At 43.6% G+C, this 14,892-nt stretch overlaps 1 protein-coding gene across 2 annotated transcripts in view; it reads right to left on the bottom strand.

Moving 5' to 3' along the window:
• LOC112258126 (rho GTPase-activating protein 26-like) overlaps nucleotides 1–14,892 on the bottom strand; it is a 125,014-nt gene that overhangs the window by 65,002 nt on the left and 45,120 nt on the right. For both annotated transcript variants that reach the window (XM_042327065.1, XM_042327066.1), the window contains exons 2-4: nucleotides 1,808–1,903; nucleotides 1,025–1,086; nucleotides 789–860 (exon numbers count right to left, since the gene is read on the bottom strand). In XM_042327065.1, the coding sequence (XP_042182999.1) occupies nucleotides 789–860; nucleotides 1,025–1,086; nucleotides 1,808–1,903 (230 nt within the window). The remainder of the gene's footprint in view (nucleotides 1–788; nucleotides 861–1,024; nucleotides 1,087–1,807; nucleotides 1,904–14,892) is intronic.

Genomic DNA, 14,892 nt, shown 5'->3' with positions numbered 1-14,892 from the left:
CTTGCTGTAGAACATTAAAACCTATTCAGTCTGTCTACAAACAGGCTCTCAAAGTGCTTGATAGGAAGCCCAATAGCCATCATCATTGTCACATCCTTAGAAAGCATGAGCTCTTGAGTTGGACGCATGTCTTGTATTCAAGATCCTAAATGGCCTGGCTCCTCCCCCTCCACTCAATATTTTTGTTAAACAGAAAACCTAAACATATGGCAGCAGATCCACAAGGTCTGCCATGAGAGGTGACTGTATAGTTCCCCTAAGGAAAAGCACCTAGAGTAAATCTGCATTCTCTGTGAGAGCTTCCCATGTCTGGAATACACTGCCATCAGACACACATAACTGCACCACATATCACACTTTCACAAAATGCTTGAAGACATGGCTAAAGGTCAATCAGATTTGTGAACATGGTCCCTAGCTGTGTGTTGCCGCTCTCCATGTTGTCTGTTGTCTGTAGCTTGTGAGGTGTGGAAACACTTTGTTACTTTTATGAATTTTGTCTTGCTGCTTTTTGTTCTATGTTGCTCTGTCTGTATGCTACGTCTTGCTTGTCCTATGTTGCTCTGTCTGTATGCTATGTCTTGCTTGTCCTATGTTGCTATGTCTTGCTTGTTCTATGTTGCTATTGTCTATATTGTAATTGTTTTTAATAACCTGCCCAGGGACTGCGGTTGAAAATTAGCCGGCTGGCTAAAACCGGCACTTTTACTGAAACGTTGATTAATGTGCACTGTCCCTGTAAAAATAAAAATAAACTCAACTCAACTCAACTCATAATATCTCCTTACCTTGGCAGCGCTGATCTGCTCCTTCCTGAACCGCTCCAGTGGCATGATCAGCACATCATCGGCATTCTCAATCTGAGGAGAGATACAGGAAGTCACCAGACGGCTGACAGGAAGTCACTCTACTGACATACTGTATAAACACAGAGAGGCCTGCCGCCAGACCTTCACTTATTGGTTATACAACGCTTGAATTCCAAAGCAGTGAGCCCATGTTCCAGCATATATCTGACACTCACCATCCGTGTTCTCTCATCCTCCAGGTTCTGCAAAACTCCAGCAAACTCCTGTAGAGACTTTGCTGTAGATGGATAGAGATAAACAGGCCAGCCAGACAGCCAGACAGACAGACGACACAGAGGGAGGACAACAATATATAATGAGTCAGTGGTCATCATTTGGCTCCATACATACCATTCCACATTTGTGACCTTGCTTGCAAAACAAGGCTTTTAATTTGAAATCCTAGTTTACATGCTTGCTTTAGACCACAGTGTGTTTTCAACTAGCAAGCTTATTGCCTGTTCCTTCCCTGCTCTAGGTCCAGCCAAGAATGACTGCATTGTTTTGGGTCAGAGTTTCCACTTGAGATGCCACAATCCTGTTCCAACATTTCCACTTGACAGAATAGTACTCTCCAAATGTAGACCTCAAGTCACTTATAACTTTGAATTCCTACTGCAAAAAATATTCCAGGAATGTTCTTTCAACATAATGGCAAGTTTATTCGAGGTTATTACATTTCATCCAACTTCATCCAATGAGCCTAATTGTGTTTATTACGGCCTTCCTGTACCAATTAGGTGCACTATGAGTGCAATTAGGTAGAACAAGACAGCCAGGCCAGAATGTGTACAGCTGAGTGCAGACTAATGGAGTGCATTAGCACTACTACAGTTGATATGAATGTAGTGCAGCAGTTGGTTACAGTTGAGGGTGGTAACTATTACTACACAACAATAGCGTGCAGGACAGTCGAGTGTGGTACAGCAGAACGGGATGGAGGGCGTTTACTCGCTCACCGATACATATCTCGTCGTCCGTCTCTGCGTCTCCTATGCACTGGAACTTAAACTCATTGAGAGACTCCGCAAACTTCCTCTTGGCTGTGGACAGATCTGAACGGGGACAGAGAAAGGGCAAGTCAGGTCAACAACAAGAGGGAGGCATTTGGGCATCTTTTAAAAAATAAAATGCACGAGATGCTAAAGGTTCCTCTGAGACAAAAGCTCCAGATATTTTGCTCTACTTTGCACAGGTTTTGTGTCAACCATTCTCACACAGCCAGAGAGAGAGAGAGGGAGGGAGGGAGGGAGGGACAGAAATTGGCCCATGCTTGTGTAAATAGCATGAGCCCTTCCTGCGGCCCTATGTGCGGAAAGATTTACAACCTCTTGCCAGTCCGAATAAATGAAACACAGGCCCTTGCACTTTTTCATAAATACTGGATGCCTCAGCATTTCAAGTAAGCTCTCACCTCAGGAGTGAGACCTCAGCGCTGGCTATAAAACGCCAATTGGTTCAGAGTTCACTCTCGTAAAAAGTGAGTCACAACGTGTCGCTGGTATTAAAGCTGAAGTGCATCAGGCAGGCCACCTGATCCAACACCAGGTCCTTGTCATGTTTCACCACACCTCTGAAATGGCTCAAATGAGGTATTACGAGTTTCGCCATTGTTGTTTCTCGGTAAGGGGAATGTTGGAGACTGTTGAAGAAGGATTAGTTGAGTGACAGACTGTGCTGTAGAGGATAGGTAAGCCAAACACCCTGTCACACAAATAGCAGTACGGGGTAACAGATGTGAGAAAGACTTGGAGCTAGGGCTGGGAAAGGCCTGACTTTTCCACTGTAGATATATCAGACAGCAGGCCTGTCATGTCATGCCACCTCTCCTCCGTGAGGTTTTCCACACATTTCTCCAGCACGTCCTTCACTGATTCCCTCGCTGGATCTCTCTGTCTCTATCCTGTCTCTATTGCTCAGTCTCTCTCTCTCTCTCTCTCTGCTTTTCGTCAACTTCAGACTTTTATTGTCACTCTGTAGGCTGCATGACAACATAAACTGAGTGTACAAAACATTAGGAACACCTTTCTAATATTGAGTTGCGCCCCCTTTTGCCCTCAGAACAGCTTCCATTTGTTAGGGCGTGGACTCTACAAGGAGTCGAAAGCGTTCCACAGGAATGCTGGCCCAGGTTGACTCCAATGCTTCCCACAGTTTTGTGTCAAGTTGTCTGGATGTCTTTTGGGTGATGGACCATTCTTGATACACATAGGAAATTGTTCAGCGTGAAAAATCCAGCAGCGTTGCAGTTCTTGACACACTCAAACCGGTGCGGCTGGCACCTACTGTACTACCATACCCCGTTCAAAGGAACATAAATCTTTTGTCTTGCCCGCTCACCCTCTGAATGGCACACATACACAATCCATGTCTCAATTGTCTCAAGGCTTAACAATCCTTCTTGAACCTGTCTTTTCCACTTCATCTACACTGATTTAAGTGGATTTGTATACTCAGTGTTTTGTACACTCAGTGTATATGTTTTAGAGGTTGACTGATTAATCGGAATGGCCGATTAATTAGGGCCGATTTCAGGTTTTCATAACAATCGGAAATCTGTATTTTTTTACACCTTTATTTAATCTTTATTTAATTTATTTGGGGCGGCAGGGTAGCCTAGTGGTTAGAGCGTTGGACTAGTAACCGAAAGGTTGAAAGTTTGAATCCCTGAGCTGACAAGGTACACATCTGTCGTTCTGCCCCTGAACAGGCAGTTAACCCACTGTTCCTAGGCCGTCACTGAAAATAAGAATTTGTTCTTAACTGATTAGTTAAATAAAGGTAAAAAAATAAGTACAAATCTTTATTTAACTAGGCAAGTCAGTTAAGAACACATTCTTATTTTCAATGATGGCCTAGGAACGGTGGGTTAACTGCCTCGTTCAGGGGCAGAACGACAGATTTTCACCTTGTCAGCTCTGGGGATCCAAACTTGCAACCTTACAGCAACCTTACTAGTCCAACGCAATAACGACCTGCCTCTCTCTCGTTGCACTCCACAAGGAGACTGCCTGTTATGCGAATGCAGTAAGTCAAGGTAAGTTGCTAGCTAGCATTAAACTTATCTTATAAAAAACAATCAATCAATCATAGTCACTAGTTAACTACACATGGTTGATGATATTACTAGATATTATCTAGCGTGTCCTGTGTTGCGTATAAACTGACTGAGCATACAAGCATACAAGTATCTAAGTATCTGACTGAGCAGTGGTAAGCAGAAGCAGGCGCGTAAACATTCGTTCAAACAGCACTTTCGTGCGTTTTGCCAGCAGCTCTTCGTTGTGCTTCAAGCATTGCGCTGTTTATGACTTCAAGCCTATCAACTCCAATTCCCGAGATGAGGCTGGTGTAACCGAAGTGAAATGCCTGGCTAGTTAGCGCACGCTAATAGTGTTTCAAACGTCACTCGCTCTGAGCCTGTGGTTGTTTCCCTAGCTCTGCATGGGTAACGCTGCTTCGAGGGTGGCTGTTGTCGATGTGTTCCTGGTTTGAGCCCAGGGAGGAGCTTTTTATTTAAACCAAATTGAACATGTTTCATTATTTATTTGATTGTAAATTGATTTTATTGATGTATTATATTAAGTTAAAATAAGTGTTCATTCAGTGTTGTTGTAATCGGCCGATTAATCGGTATCGACTTTTTTGGTCCTCCAATAATCGGTATCGACGTTGAAAAATCATAATCGGTCGACCTCTAATATGTTTGGTATGACAATGAACATGACATAGTTAGCTAATGCACAAACAGATTTCTTAACCTTATTAAACCATCCCCACCCAGGTCGTGACCAGGAGAAGCCAGGAGACCAGGAGAAGCTCCTGCACCCCCTACACCAGGCCCCATACCCAGACTGGATATTGGCATGGCCGTGGCTGCCTGAGACATGGATTGGATGTTACAATTTATACGAGCATTAAAACCTCAGCCTGCTCCAGAAAGTATGCTGCCATAAAACAGGCTTCCAGGACTTCCTCGAAGTTGATTCAATGGGAAAGGTCTGGTCAACGTTGACGACAATAAGTCTTAATGGGTTGTCTCATGCACCTATGCATTTCTGGGAGTGGTTCCAAAAGGGTTCCAAAAGGTTTCTTCAGCAGTCCCCATAGGACAACACTTTTTGGTTCCAGGTAGAACCCTTTTGGGTTCCATGTAGAACCATCTGTGGAAAGGGTTCTACATGGAACCAAAAAGTGTTGTCCTATGGGAACTGCCGAAGAAACCTTTTAGGTTATAGATAGCACCTTTTTTTCTAAGTGTGTAGGGCCCTGTCTGACAGATTGGCACTAGGGATGAGCTTCTATGACATGCCACTCCAAATATCGCGATATCCAATATAATTGTTTTGCACATTTACTGACTAAATGACCAAATGTCACAATATCGAATGAATCCTATATCGGCCCAACCCAAATTGGCATATGACCCGATGAAGTAAAATAAACACCCAATACATTCTGGCTAATGGACAGCGATACATCAGTCACACTAGCATTATTCTGTGTATTGGCATCAATACATATACACACTACATTTTACCAGAAGAATCACTCATCATCAAGAGAACTGAGATGCATGCTGAATTCCAAAACAAAACCACACTGTTGGCGCATCCGGCTCATTCTAGCCATTTACAATCATTCCAACACAAATGAAATAATATGAATCACCTCTGCAGCCAGTCGGGTTTTTGGAAAGAGATCTCTTGCGAGAGGTGCTCTAACTCAATCACAGGGCAAAGGAAAACACCATCAACAAATGAGTCCCATGTGTCTAGCTGGATAACTGCCTGGATAACTGCCTGGATAACTGCCTGGATAACTGGCTCATACAGAGAGGAGCATTGATAACACTGTCTGGGATTTCTGTTCATCGCAAACTATGGATCTATCTATACAGTATGTGTCCATTGCCCTGTTGACCTAAGCGCAACATTAGCATTGAGCTAACTGCTACCACTACTGTTCTGCCACTGGACGTCTGGATGTCCTGAGAGGCCAGAGGAGGAAGGATAGCGGCCAGGGACACTCGCTAAAAATAAATGACCCTATTGACACCCGCCTCTCCAGCCCTCTTCCCCCACTTCAGCAACAACATTTCCCCCATTCTTCTCCTACGCTATTCTCTACTTCCTGATCTCCGGCCCCGCGACACAACGGTGCCGCACAGTCCCGCTCTCTAGCCCCCGGAACACATTCCCACAGTGGCAGACACAGGCCGGGAGAGAGGGAGAGAACGGGGAATCCGCCAGAGTGCTTGCACCCAGAACAAAGAAACTTAAAATATGACAAACGATAGCAGCAGTACACATTGACCGTGTCAGTGAAAGTAAGCCCGCAGTATTGTGGAGTGGGAGCAGCGTGTGTGGGGTGTATGAGAGAAACATGAATGAATCTTATCACAACTCTTTAGGCTGTGTGTGTTTTAGGCTGGAGTGGTTAGGGGCCTGGTAGTGCCAGCAGTGCTGTGTGGTTCAGGCCCTGATATGCCCTCTCAGTGTGTGTGTGTGTGTGTGTGTGTGTGTGTGTGTGTGTGTGTGTGTGTGTGTGTGTGTGTGCACATTTGAGATATGGTCATGGTTCGTTAATGATGTCCCCATCTATAGTTCACCACACAGTTGGTCTAATCTCACCCTCAGTGCACCCTCAATGAGCATGGCCCCTGTGATGCAGATGCATGACATACAGATGAAGTCGGAAGTTTACATACACCTTAGCCAAATACATTTAATTTTTCACAATTCCGGACCTTTAATCCAAGTAAAAATTCCCTGTTTTAGGTGAGATAGGATGACCACTTTATTTTAAGAATGTGAAATGTCAGAGTAATAGTAGAGAGAATGACTTATTTCAGCTTTTAGTTCTTTCATCACATTCCCAGTAGGTCAGAAGTTTACATACACTCAATTAGTATTTGGTAGCATTGCCTTTAAATTGTTTAACTTGGGTCAAATGCTTCAGGTAGCCTTCCACAAGCTTCGCACAATAAGTTGGGTGAATTTTGGCCCATTCCTCCTGACAGAGCTGGTGTAACTGAGTCAGGTTTGTAGGCCTCCTTGCTCGCACACACCTTTTCAGTTCTGCCCACACATTTTTTATGGGATTGAGGTCAGGGCTTGGTTATTGGCCACTCCAATACCTTGAGTTGGTTGTCCATAAGCCATGACTTTGGAAGTATGCTTGGGGTCATTGTCCATTTGGAAGACCCATTTGCGACCAAGCTTTACTTCCTGACTGATGTCTTGAGATGTTGCTTCAATATATCCACATCATTTTCCTACCTCATGATGCCATCTATTTTGTGAAGTGCCCCAGTCCCTCCTGCAGCAAAGCACCCCCACAACATGATGCTGCCACCACGTGCTTCACGGTTGGGATGGTGTTCTTCGGCTTGCAAGTCTCCCCCTTTTCCCTCCAAACATGACGATGGTCATTAGTTCTATTTTTGTTTCATCAGACCAGAAGACATTTCTTCAAAAAGTATGATCTTTGTCCCCATGTGCAGTTGCAAACCGTAGTCTGACTTTTTTTATGGCGGTTTTGGAGCAGTGGTTTCTTCCTCTTCCTTGCTGAGCGGCCTTTCAGGTTATGTCGATATATGACTCGTTTTACTGTGGATATAGATACTTTTGTACCTGTTTCCTCCAGCATCTTCACAAGGTCCTTTGCTGTTGTTCTGGGATTGATTTTCACTTTTCGCACCAAAGTATGTTCATCTCTAGGAGACAGAATGCGTCTCCTTCCTGAGCGGTATGATGGCTGCGTGGTCTCATGGTGTTTATACTTGCATACTATTGTTTGTACAGATGAACTTGGTACCTTCAGGCGTTTGGGAATTGCTCCCAAGGATGAACCAGACTTGTGGAGGTCTACAAAAAAAAATTTGGAGGTCTTGGCTGATTTCTTTTGATTTTCCCATGATGTCAAGCAAAGAGGCACTGAGTTTGAAGGTAGGCCTTGAAATACATCCACAGGTACACCCCCAATTGACTAAAATTATGTCAATTAGCCTATTAGGAGCTTCTAAAGCCATGACATCATTTTCTGGAATTTTCCAAGCTGTTTAAAGGCACAGTCAAATTAGTGTATGTAAACTTCTGACCCACTGGAATTGTGATACAGTGAATTATAAGTGAAGTAAGCAGTCTGTAAACAATTGTTGGAAAAATTACTTGTGTCATGCACAAAGTAGACCTCCTAACCGACTTGCCAAAACTATAGTTTGTTAACAAGACATTTGTGGAGTGGTTGAAAAACTTGTTTTAATGACTCCAACCTAACTATATGTAAACTTCCGACTTCAACTGTACCACAGACACACGGATGCACTCACACACGCTCCCTGCTTCTGTCAGACACACACACAGAAACACACACGCACGGATGCACACACACACGCCTCTGTATCATTAAAGATTTCTGGGGAAATACCAGTGAAACAAATAAAGGGCTGTCTGTGAGTATGTGCGTGTCCGTGCATGTGTCTGTACAGAGGCTCCCTCAGTATAAAGCCTGGGCCCTGTAACCATATCAACAGGATATCCACAATTACCCAGAGTCCTATGCAGTGCTTTGTTGCACACGGATCTGAATAGAAGCACTATTCATTTAGGAAAACAAAGGCATATTACAGCAGCAACTAGGGCTGTCGCGGTGACCATACTACCGCCACACCGGCAATCATGAGTCGATTCCACATGACCGTTGAGTCACGGCAATCTCCTGTTATGCGCTCTGGACATGCTTTGTTAATAGCCAACTTGCTAATAACTATCATGGCCTGATGGCCTGGTGTTGTCCCTCGAACTACTCTGACATCAATGGAAAGTCCCGTCAAACACTTATCATCAAAACCGTATCATGCTTTTAAAACCCACCTCACTGTGATGATCCATTTGAAGAAAGGTTCAATGGCAGGTTGAAACTGAGGTGAAAACATGGTCATTGTGAATGTTGTTTCAAAGCCTAACAGAATGAATTTGACAGCTTTCTACGGTGGTGATTCACTCGAAACACTCATATGTATACTAGAGCTTATGCATAGGCTTATGAGCCCAAGCCCGAAAAGGAAGAAAGAAATGAATACAAATTCTGATTGTGCCGTTATACAATACACAGCCTACCACATATTACGAATGGTAGAAAAACATCAAACTAAACTAATTTAAGATGTCTTTTGAACATAATTGGTCTAGCCTTTACTCCAAAATTATACAAAGTAGAGTAATCGCCTTTGTGTGTGGACTATATTATTATGCATATTGGATGGACTGGTTACCTTATGCTATGCTCCAAAATGTCTATCCCTGAGTCTGGGAGAGAACAAATAGCCCTAGGTGATGCAGTTGGTTCATTGATTGCGCAGGGCAATTTTGAATAGCCTAGTAATAGAGAATGTTTTATATTTTCAGAATTAATTGGGTGACACATTACCTTTAGCTACAGAATATCTCACCATCTCCTCCTCTCTCTCCTTTATTCCGTTCTCGAGCATGCAGAGAGGGGCTGTCAAAAGGTTTGTGAAATATGTTTCATTGCAAAAACATGTTACTATCACTGTTCGAACAGATTTCACTTGGTTCCCCAAATGAAGCACCGGGTACCTGCAGCAACAGGGTTGGAGAGCCCGTGGCATACAGAGTTTGGCCGGAATATCACCTGTCGCACAGAAAAAGTGGTTGATGCTTGGAGTGAAATAATATTTATTTCTCAGCTGCTCATATAAAGCACATGCTCTGCTATAAAACCGGAGTAGCCTACCAGGCATCTTGAAAAACGGACCCGAGGGAAAGCACTCGGCCTCCAGTCCCTATTCGAGTGCATACAGATTACATGTATTTTGTTCCCCTGCCCGTGTTCATGCCCATTTGATACTCATTTGACATATTAGTAAAGAGAAGATTACATTTCTAATAGTCTGATCATCAACAGCCTACAGTCGCATCATGCAGCCCATATACGTTTTGATTTCTATGACATTCCAATGTTTGTATCATTCACAACTGAAGTTGCCAAATAGGTTCCTGGACAGTTGTATGGCGTTGTCCAGTCCCAGCCTGCCGGCCTGGCAGTGACGGTCGACCAGAAAACATCCTTGTCTGAAATCTTTGAGAAGCCAAGCAGGAACGTGAAAATATGATCACTTGATGAGGCGAGGAACAGAGCTTTCTCAAGTAGCAAAAAAAATATGTTTCCATATAACTCCATATCTAGCATATCTAGCATATAGGACCTGTTTGAAATGCTCAACATAGCCAGTTCATATGCTCGCTTGCTCCGGAATGGGAAAAATATCCTTTATATTTTACTCAGATAAGTTCAAATATATTCCCTCTTACTATAACATCATATAATATAAAATAATGGCATGGGAGTTAAAAGCATATCTTGCCAGCTAAACGAACAAGCCTATACAGCCTATGGCATGGAGCATAGCCAGATAACACACAGTAGGCCAACTCATATTCTGTTCTTCTGAAATACTTTGTCTTCATACCATAATGTTTCTTTAGACCGAACAAAAATACATACATGGATTTATTGTGGTGGTGTATATTCCATTGATTTATTATACTTTTTAAAATAGATGTTGCAAAGGTGCACGTCAACAGCTTGTATGGGTGGAGGCCTGGAGATACTAAACGTGTTTATGTTAATTAACGGTCAATTACTGTGAGACCGGCAGGCTTTTACATGACAATAACCAGCTGACAGAATTTCATGACCGCCACAGCCCTAGCAGCAACACAGCATTGGATGTGGCTCAACGTCCGATTTGACCCAGACAGCTAAGGAAACAAGAGAACAGTGCTAAATTGAAGGAAGGGTGGCTAGATCACAGTCATTTCAGTTAGGGCTTGGAAATGTGACTACAGTCACTTCAGTTAGAGCTTGGATATGTGACTACAGTCATTTAAGCTAAGGCTTGGATAGGTGACTGCAGTCATTTTCAGTAAGGGCTTGGTTATGTGACTGCAGTCATTTCAGTTAGAGCTTGGATATGTGACTACAGTCTGAGTTAGGGCTTGGATATGTGACTACATTCACTTCTCTTTGGGCTTGGCAATACAGTTGTGTGAAAAAGAAAGATAAGACAACAGTCTTAGGGCTAATAAGAGGAATAGTATCAGCACTGTGACATTCTAGGACACACATTGAAAAGTATGTGGACACCACGTCCAATTAGTGGATTCGGCTATTTCAGCCACATCCATTGATGACAGGTGTATAAAATCGAGCACACAGCCATGCAATCTCCATAGCCAAACATTGGCAGTAGAATGGCCCATACTGAGTGACTTTCAACGTGGCACTGTCATAGGATGCCTTCTTTCCAACAAGTCAGTTCGTCAAAATTCTGCCTTGCTAGAGCTGTCCCGGTCAACTGTAAGTGCTGTTATTCTGAAGTGGAAACGGCTAGGAGCAACAACGGCTCAGCCACGAGGTGGTAGGCCACACAAGCTCACAGAGCGCAGAGTGCTGAAGCGCGTTGCGCCTAAAAATCAACTGTCCTCGGCTGCAACACTCACTACCAAGTTCCAAACTGCCTCTGTAAAAACCGTCAGCACAAGAACAGTTTGTTCGGAGTTTCATGAAATGTGTTTCCATGTCCGAGCAGCCGCACAAAAACCTAACATCACCATGAGCAATGTCAAGCGCATGGAGTGGTGTAAAGCTCACTGCCATTGGACTCTGGAGAAGTGGAAACGCATTCTCTGGAGTGATGAATCACGCTTCACCATCTGGCAGTCCGACAAACAACTCTGGGTTTGGCAGATGCCAGGAGAACGCTATCTGCCCCAATGCATAGTGCCAACTGTAAAGTTTGGTGGATGAGGAATAATTCCAGTTAAGGGAAATCTTAATGCTAAAGCATACAATGACATTCTAAACGATTCTGTGCTTCCAACTTTGTGGCAAAAGTTTAGGGGAAGCCCTTCCTGTTTCAGCATGACAATTCCCCCGTGCACAAAGTGAGGTCCATATAGAAATGTTTTGTCAAGATCGGTGTGGAAGAACTTGACTGGCCTGCACAGAGCCCTGACCTCAACCACAGCGAACACCTTTGGTCTGACTGTGAGCCAGACCATATCGCACAGCATCAGTGCCCGACCTCACTAATGCTCTTGTGACTGAATGGAAGCAAGTCGCCACAGAAATGTTCCAACATCTAGTGGAAAGCCTTCCCAGAAGTGTGGAGGCTGTTATCGCAGCAAAGGGGGACCAACTCCATATTAATGCACATAATTTTGGAGTGAGATTGTTCAACAAGCAGGTGTCCACATACTTTTGGTCATGTAATGTATCAAGGCGTAGATAGTTATCAAATAAAACTCAGAATTTCCTGAAAATTATCCTCACAGTGTGTCCCTTAGCTGTCACTCAGATAGAATACCAACATGAACCAAAATCATCTCGTGTTACTTCCAGCTGACAATTACAGATTTCTCTGGCGTTTGTTCATTTAAACCCACATTTCTATACATAGACCTTCCATCAAACAAAGGAACATAACACATAATGAGTATTCTAACACCAATCAAGCTAAACAAGAGCATCGCCACCCAGTCCCTCTAATCATATCTTGCTGACTTCAAACTGACTGAGCAGAAATTGCAGCGCTGTGAAATTGATCCCAAAACAACACAGGCCAATTCCACAGTTTCCTCTCCAGAGAGAGCAAGGGAGAAAGGGAAGGAGGGGTGAGACAACAGACAACTTTGTTCTTCCTCCTTAATCTCTATGGCAATGACCTTAGCATCCCATTAACTGAAGGAAACATGCAATGTATCTACAAGTATATACAAGTACAATCTTGGAGTTTTTGAGTCCTTTCGTTTGTATCTGTTTGTCAGAAGGAGGATTATAAACTGATCTGGACACAGACAACACATGTTTCTGTGACGTGGCCCAGGGAGGAAACAGAGGTCTCAGAGCTGTTCTCAGAGACAAATGGGAGGTAAGACGGAGTGGAAATGAGTGTATTCCACTTCCGGGATGTGCCAGGTGACCCTGTCAACAGGAAGCAAGGGGTCAGGGGCCATCATTATGTTCTGCTCTGTCAGCTCTATCAGTCACAGCCATCTCTCTCTCTCTCTCTCTCAATTCAATTCAATTCAAGGGCTTTATTGGCATGGGAAACATGTGTTAACATTGCCAAAGCAAGTGAGGTAGATAATATATAAAGTGAATATATAAAGTGAAATAAACAATAAAAATTAACAGTAAACATCACACATACAGACGTTTCAAAACAATAAAGACATTACAAATGTCATATTATATATATACAGTGTTTTAACAATGTACAAATGGTAAAGGACACAAGATAAAATAAATAAGCATAGATATGGGTTGTATTTACAATGGTGTGTGTTCTTCACTGGTTGCCCTTTTCTCGTGGCAACAGGTCACAAATCTTGCTGCTGTGATGGCACACTGTGGAATTTCACCTAGTAGATATGGGAGTTTTTCAAAATTGGATTTGTTTTCGAATTCTTTGTGGATCTGTGTAATCTGAGGGAAATATGTCTCTCTAATATGGTCATACATTGGGCAGGAGGTTAGGAAGTGCAGCTCAGTTTCCACCTCATTTTGTGGGCAGTGAGCACATAGCCTGTCTTCTCTTGAGAGCCATGTCTGCCTATGGCGGCCTTTCTCAATAGCAAGGCTATGCTCACTGAGTCTGTACATCGTCAAAGCTTTCCTTAATTTTGGGTCAGTCACAGTGGTCAGGTATTCTGCCGCTGTGTACTCTCTGTGTAGGGCCAAATAGCATTCTAGTTTGCTCTGTTTTTTTGTTAATTCTTTCCAATGTGTCAAGTAATTATATTTTTGTTTTCTCATGATTTGGTTGGGTCTAATTGTGCTGCTGTCCTGGGGCTCTGTAGGGTGTTTGTGTTTGTGTTTGTGAACAGAGCCCCAGGACCAGCTTGCTTAGGGGACTCTTCTCCAGGTTCATCTCTCTGTAGTTGATGGCTTTGTTGTGGAAGGTTTGGGAATCGCTTCCTTTTAGGTGGTTATAGAATTTAACGGCTCTTTTCTGGATTTTGATAATTAGTGGGTATCGGCCTAATTCTGCTCTGCATGCATTATTTGGTGTTCTACGTTGTACACGGAGGATATTTTTGCAGAATTCTGCGTGCAGAGTCTCAATTTGGTGTTTGTCCCATTTTGTGAAGTCTTGGTTGGTGAGCGTCCCCAGACCTCACAACCATAAAGGGCAATGGGCTCTATGACTGATTCAAGTATTTTTAGCCAAATCCTAATTGGTATGTTGAAATGTATGTTCCTTTTGATGGCATAGAATGCCCTTCTTGCCTTGTCTCTCAGATCGTTCACAGCTTTGTGGAATTTACCTGTGGCGCTGATGTTTAGGCCAAGGTATGTATAGTTTTTTGTGTGCTCTAGGGCAACAGTGTCTAGATGGAATTTGTATTTGTGGTCCTGGTGACTGGACCTTTTTTGGAACACCATTATTTTGGTCTTACTGAGATTTACTGTCAGGGCCCAGGTCTGACAGAATCTGTGCATAAGATCTAGGTGCTGCTGTAGGCCCTCCTTGGTTGGTGACAGAAGCACCAGATCATCAGCAAACAGCAGTCATTTGACTTCGGATTCTAGTAGGGTGAGGCCGGGTGCTGCAGACTTTTCTAGTGCCCGCGCCAATTCGTTGATATATATGTTGAAGAGGGTGGGGCTTAAGCTGCATCCTTGTCTAACCCCACGACCCTGTGTGAAGAAATGTGTGTGTTTTTGCCAATTTTAACTGCACACTTGTTTTGTCTCTCTCTCTCTCTCTCTCTCTCTCTCTCTCTCTCTCTCTCTCTCTCTCTCTCTCAGAGGAGGCTGGTTACATGAATGGGGATGAGTCAATGTTGGACCTGTGCTCTCTTTTTGTGGGCTTGTGACCTTCTCATTACCCCGGGACATGATGCACAGGACATGATGCACAGGAAATTCCCCCAGGGTCGTTTCTAGCTTTTTTGGAGCCCTAAGTGAGATTTGGTTGGGGCCCACCCCATCTTGCAGGCACCCGAGCAGC

The sequence above is a fragment of the Oncorhynchus tshawytscha genome, linkage group LG09, assembly GCF_018296145.1.
Source record: "Oncorhynchus tshawytscha isolate Ot180627B linkage group LG09, Otsh_v2.0, whole genome shotgun sequence".
Lineage (NCBI taxonomy): Eukaryota > Metazoa > Chordata > Actinopteri > Salmoniformes > Salmonidae > Oncorhynchus > Oncorhynchus tshawytscha.
Note: the sequence above shows the minus strand (reverse complement) of the source record. Positions and strands in the feature narration are given on the sequence as shown.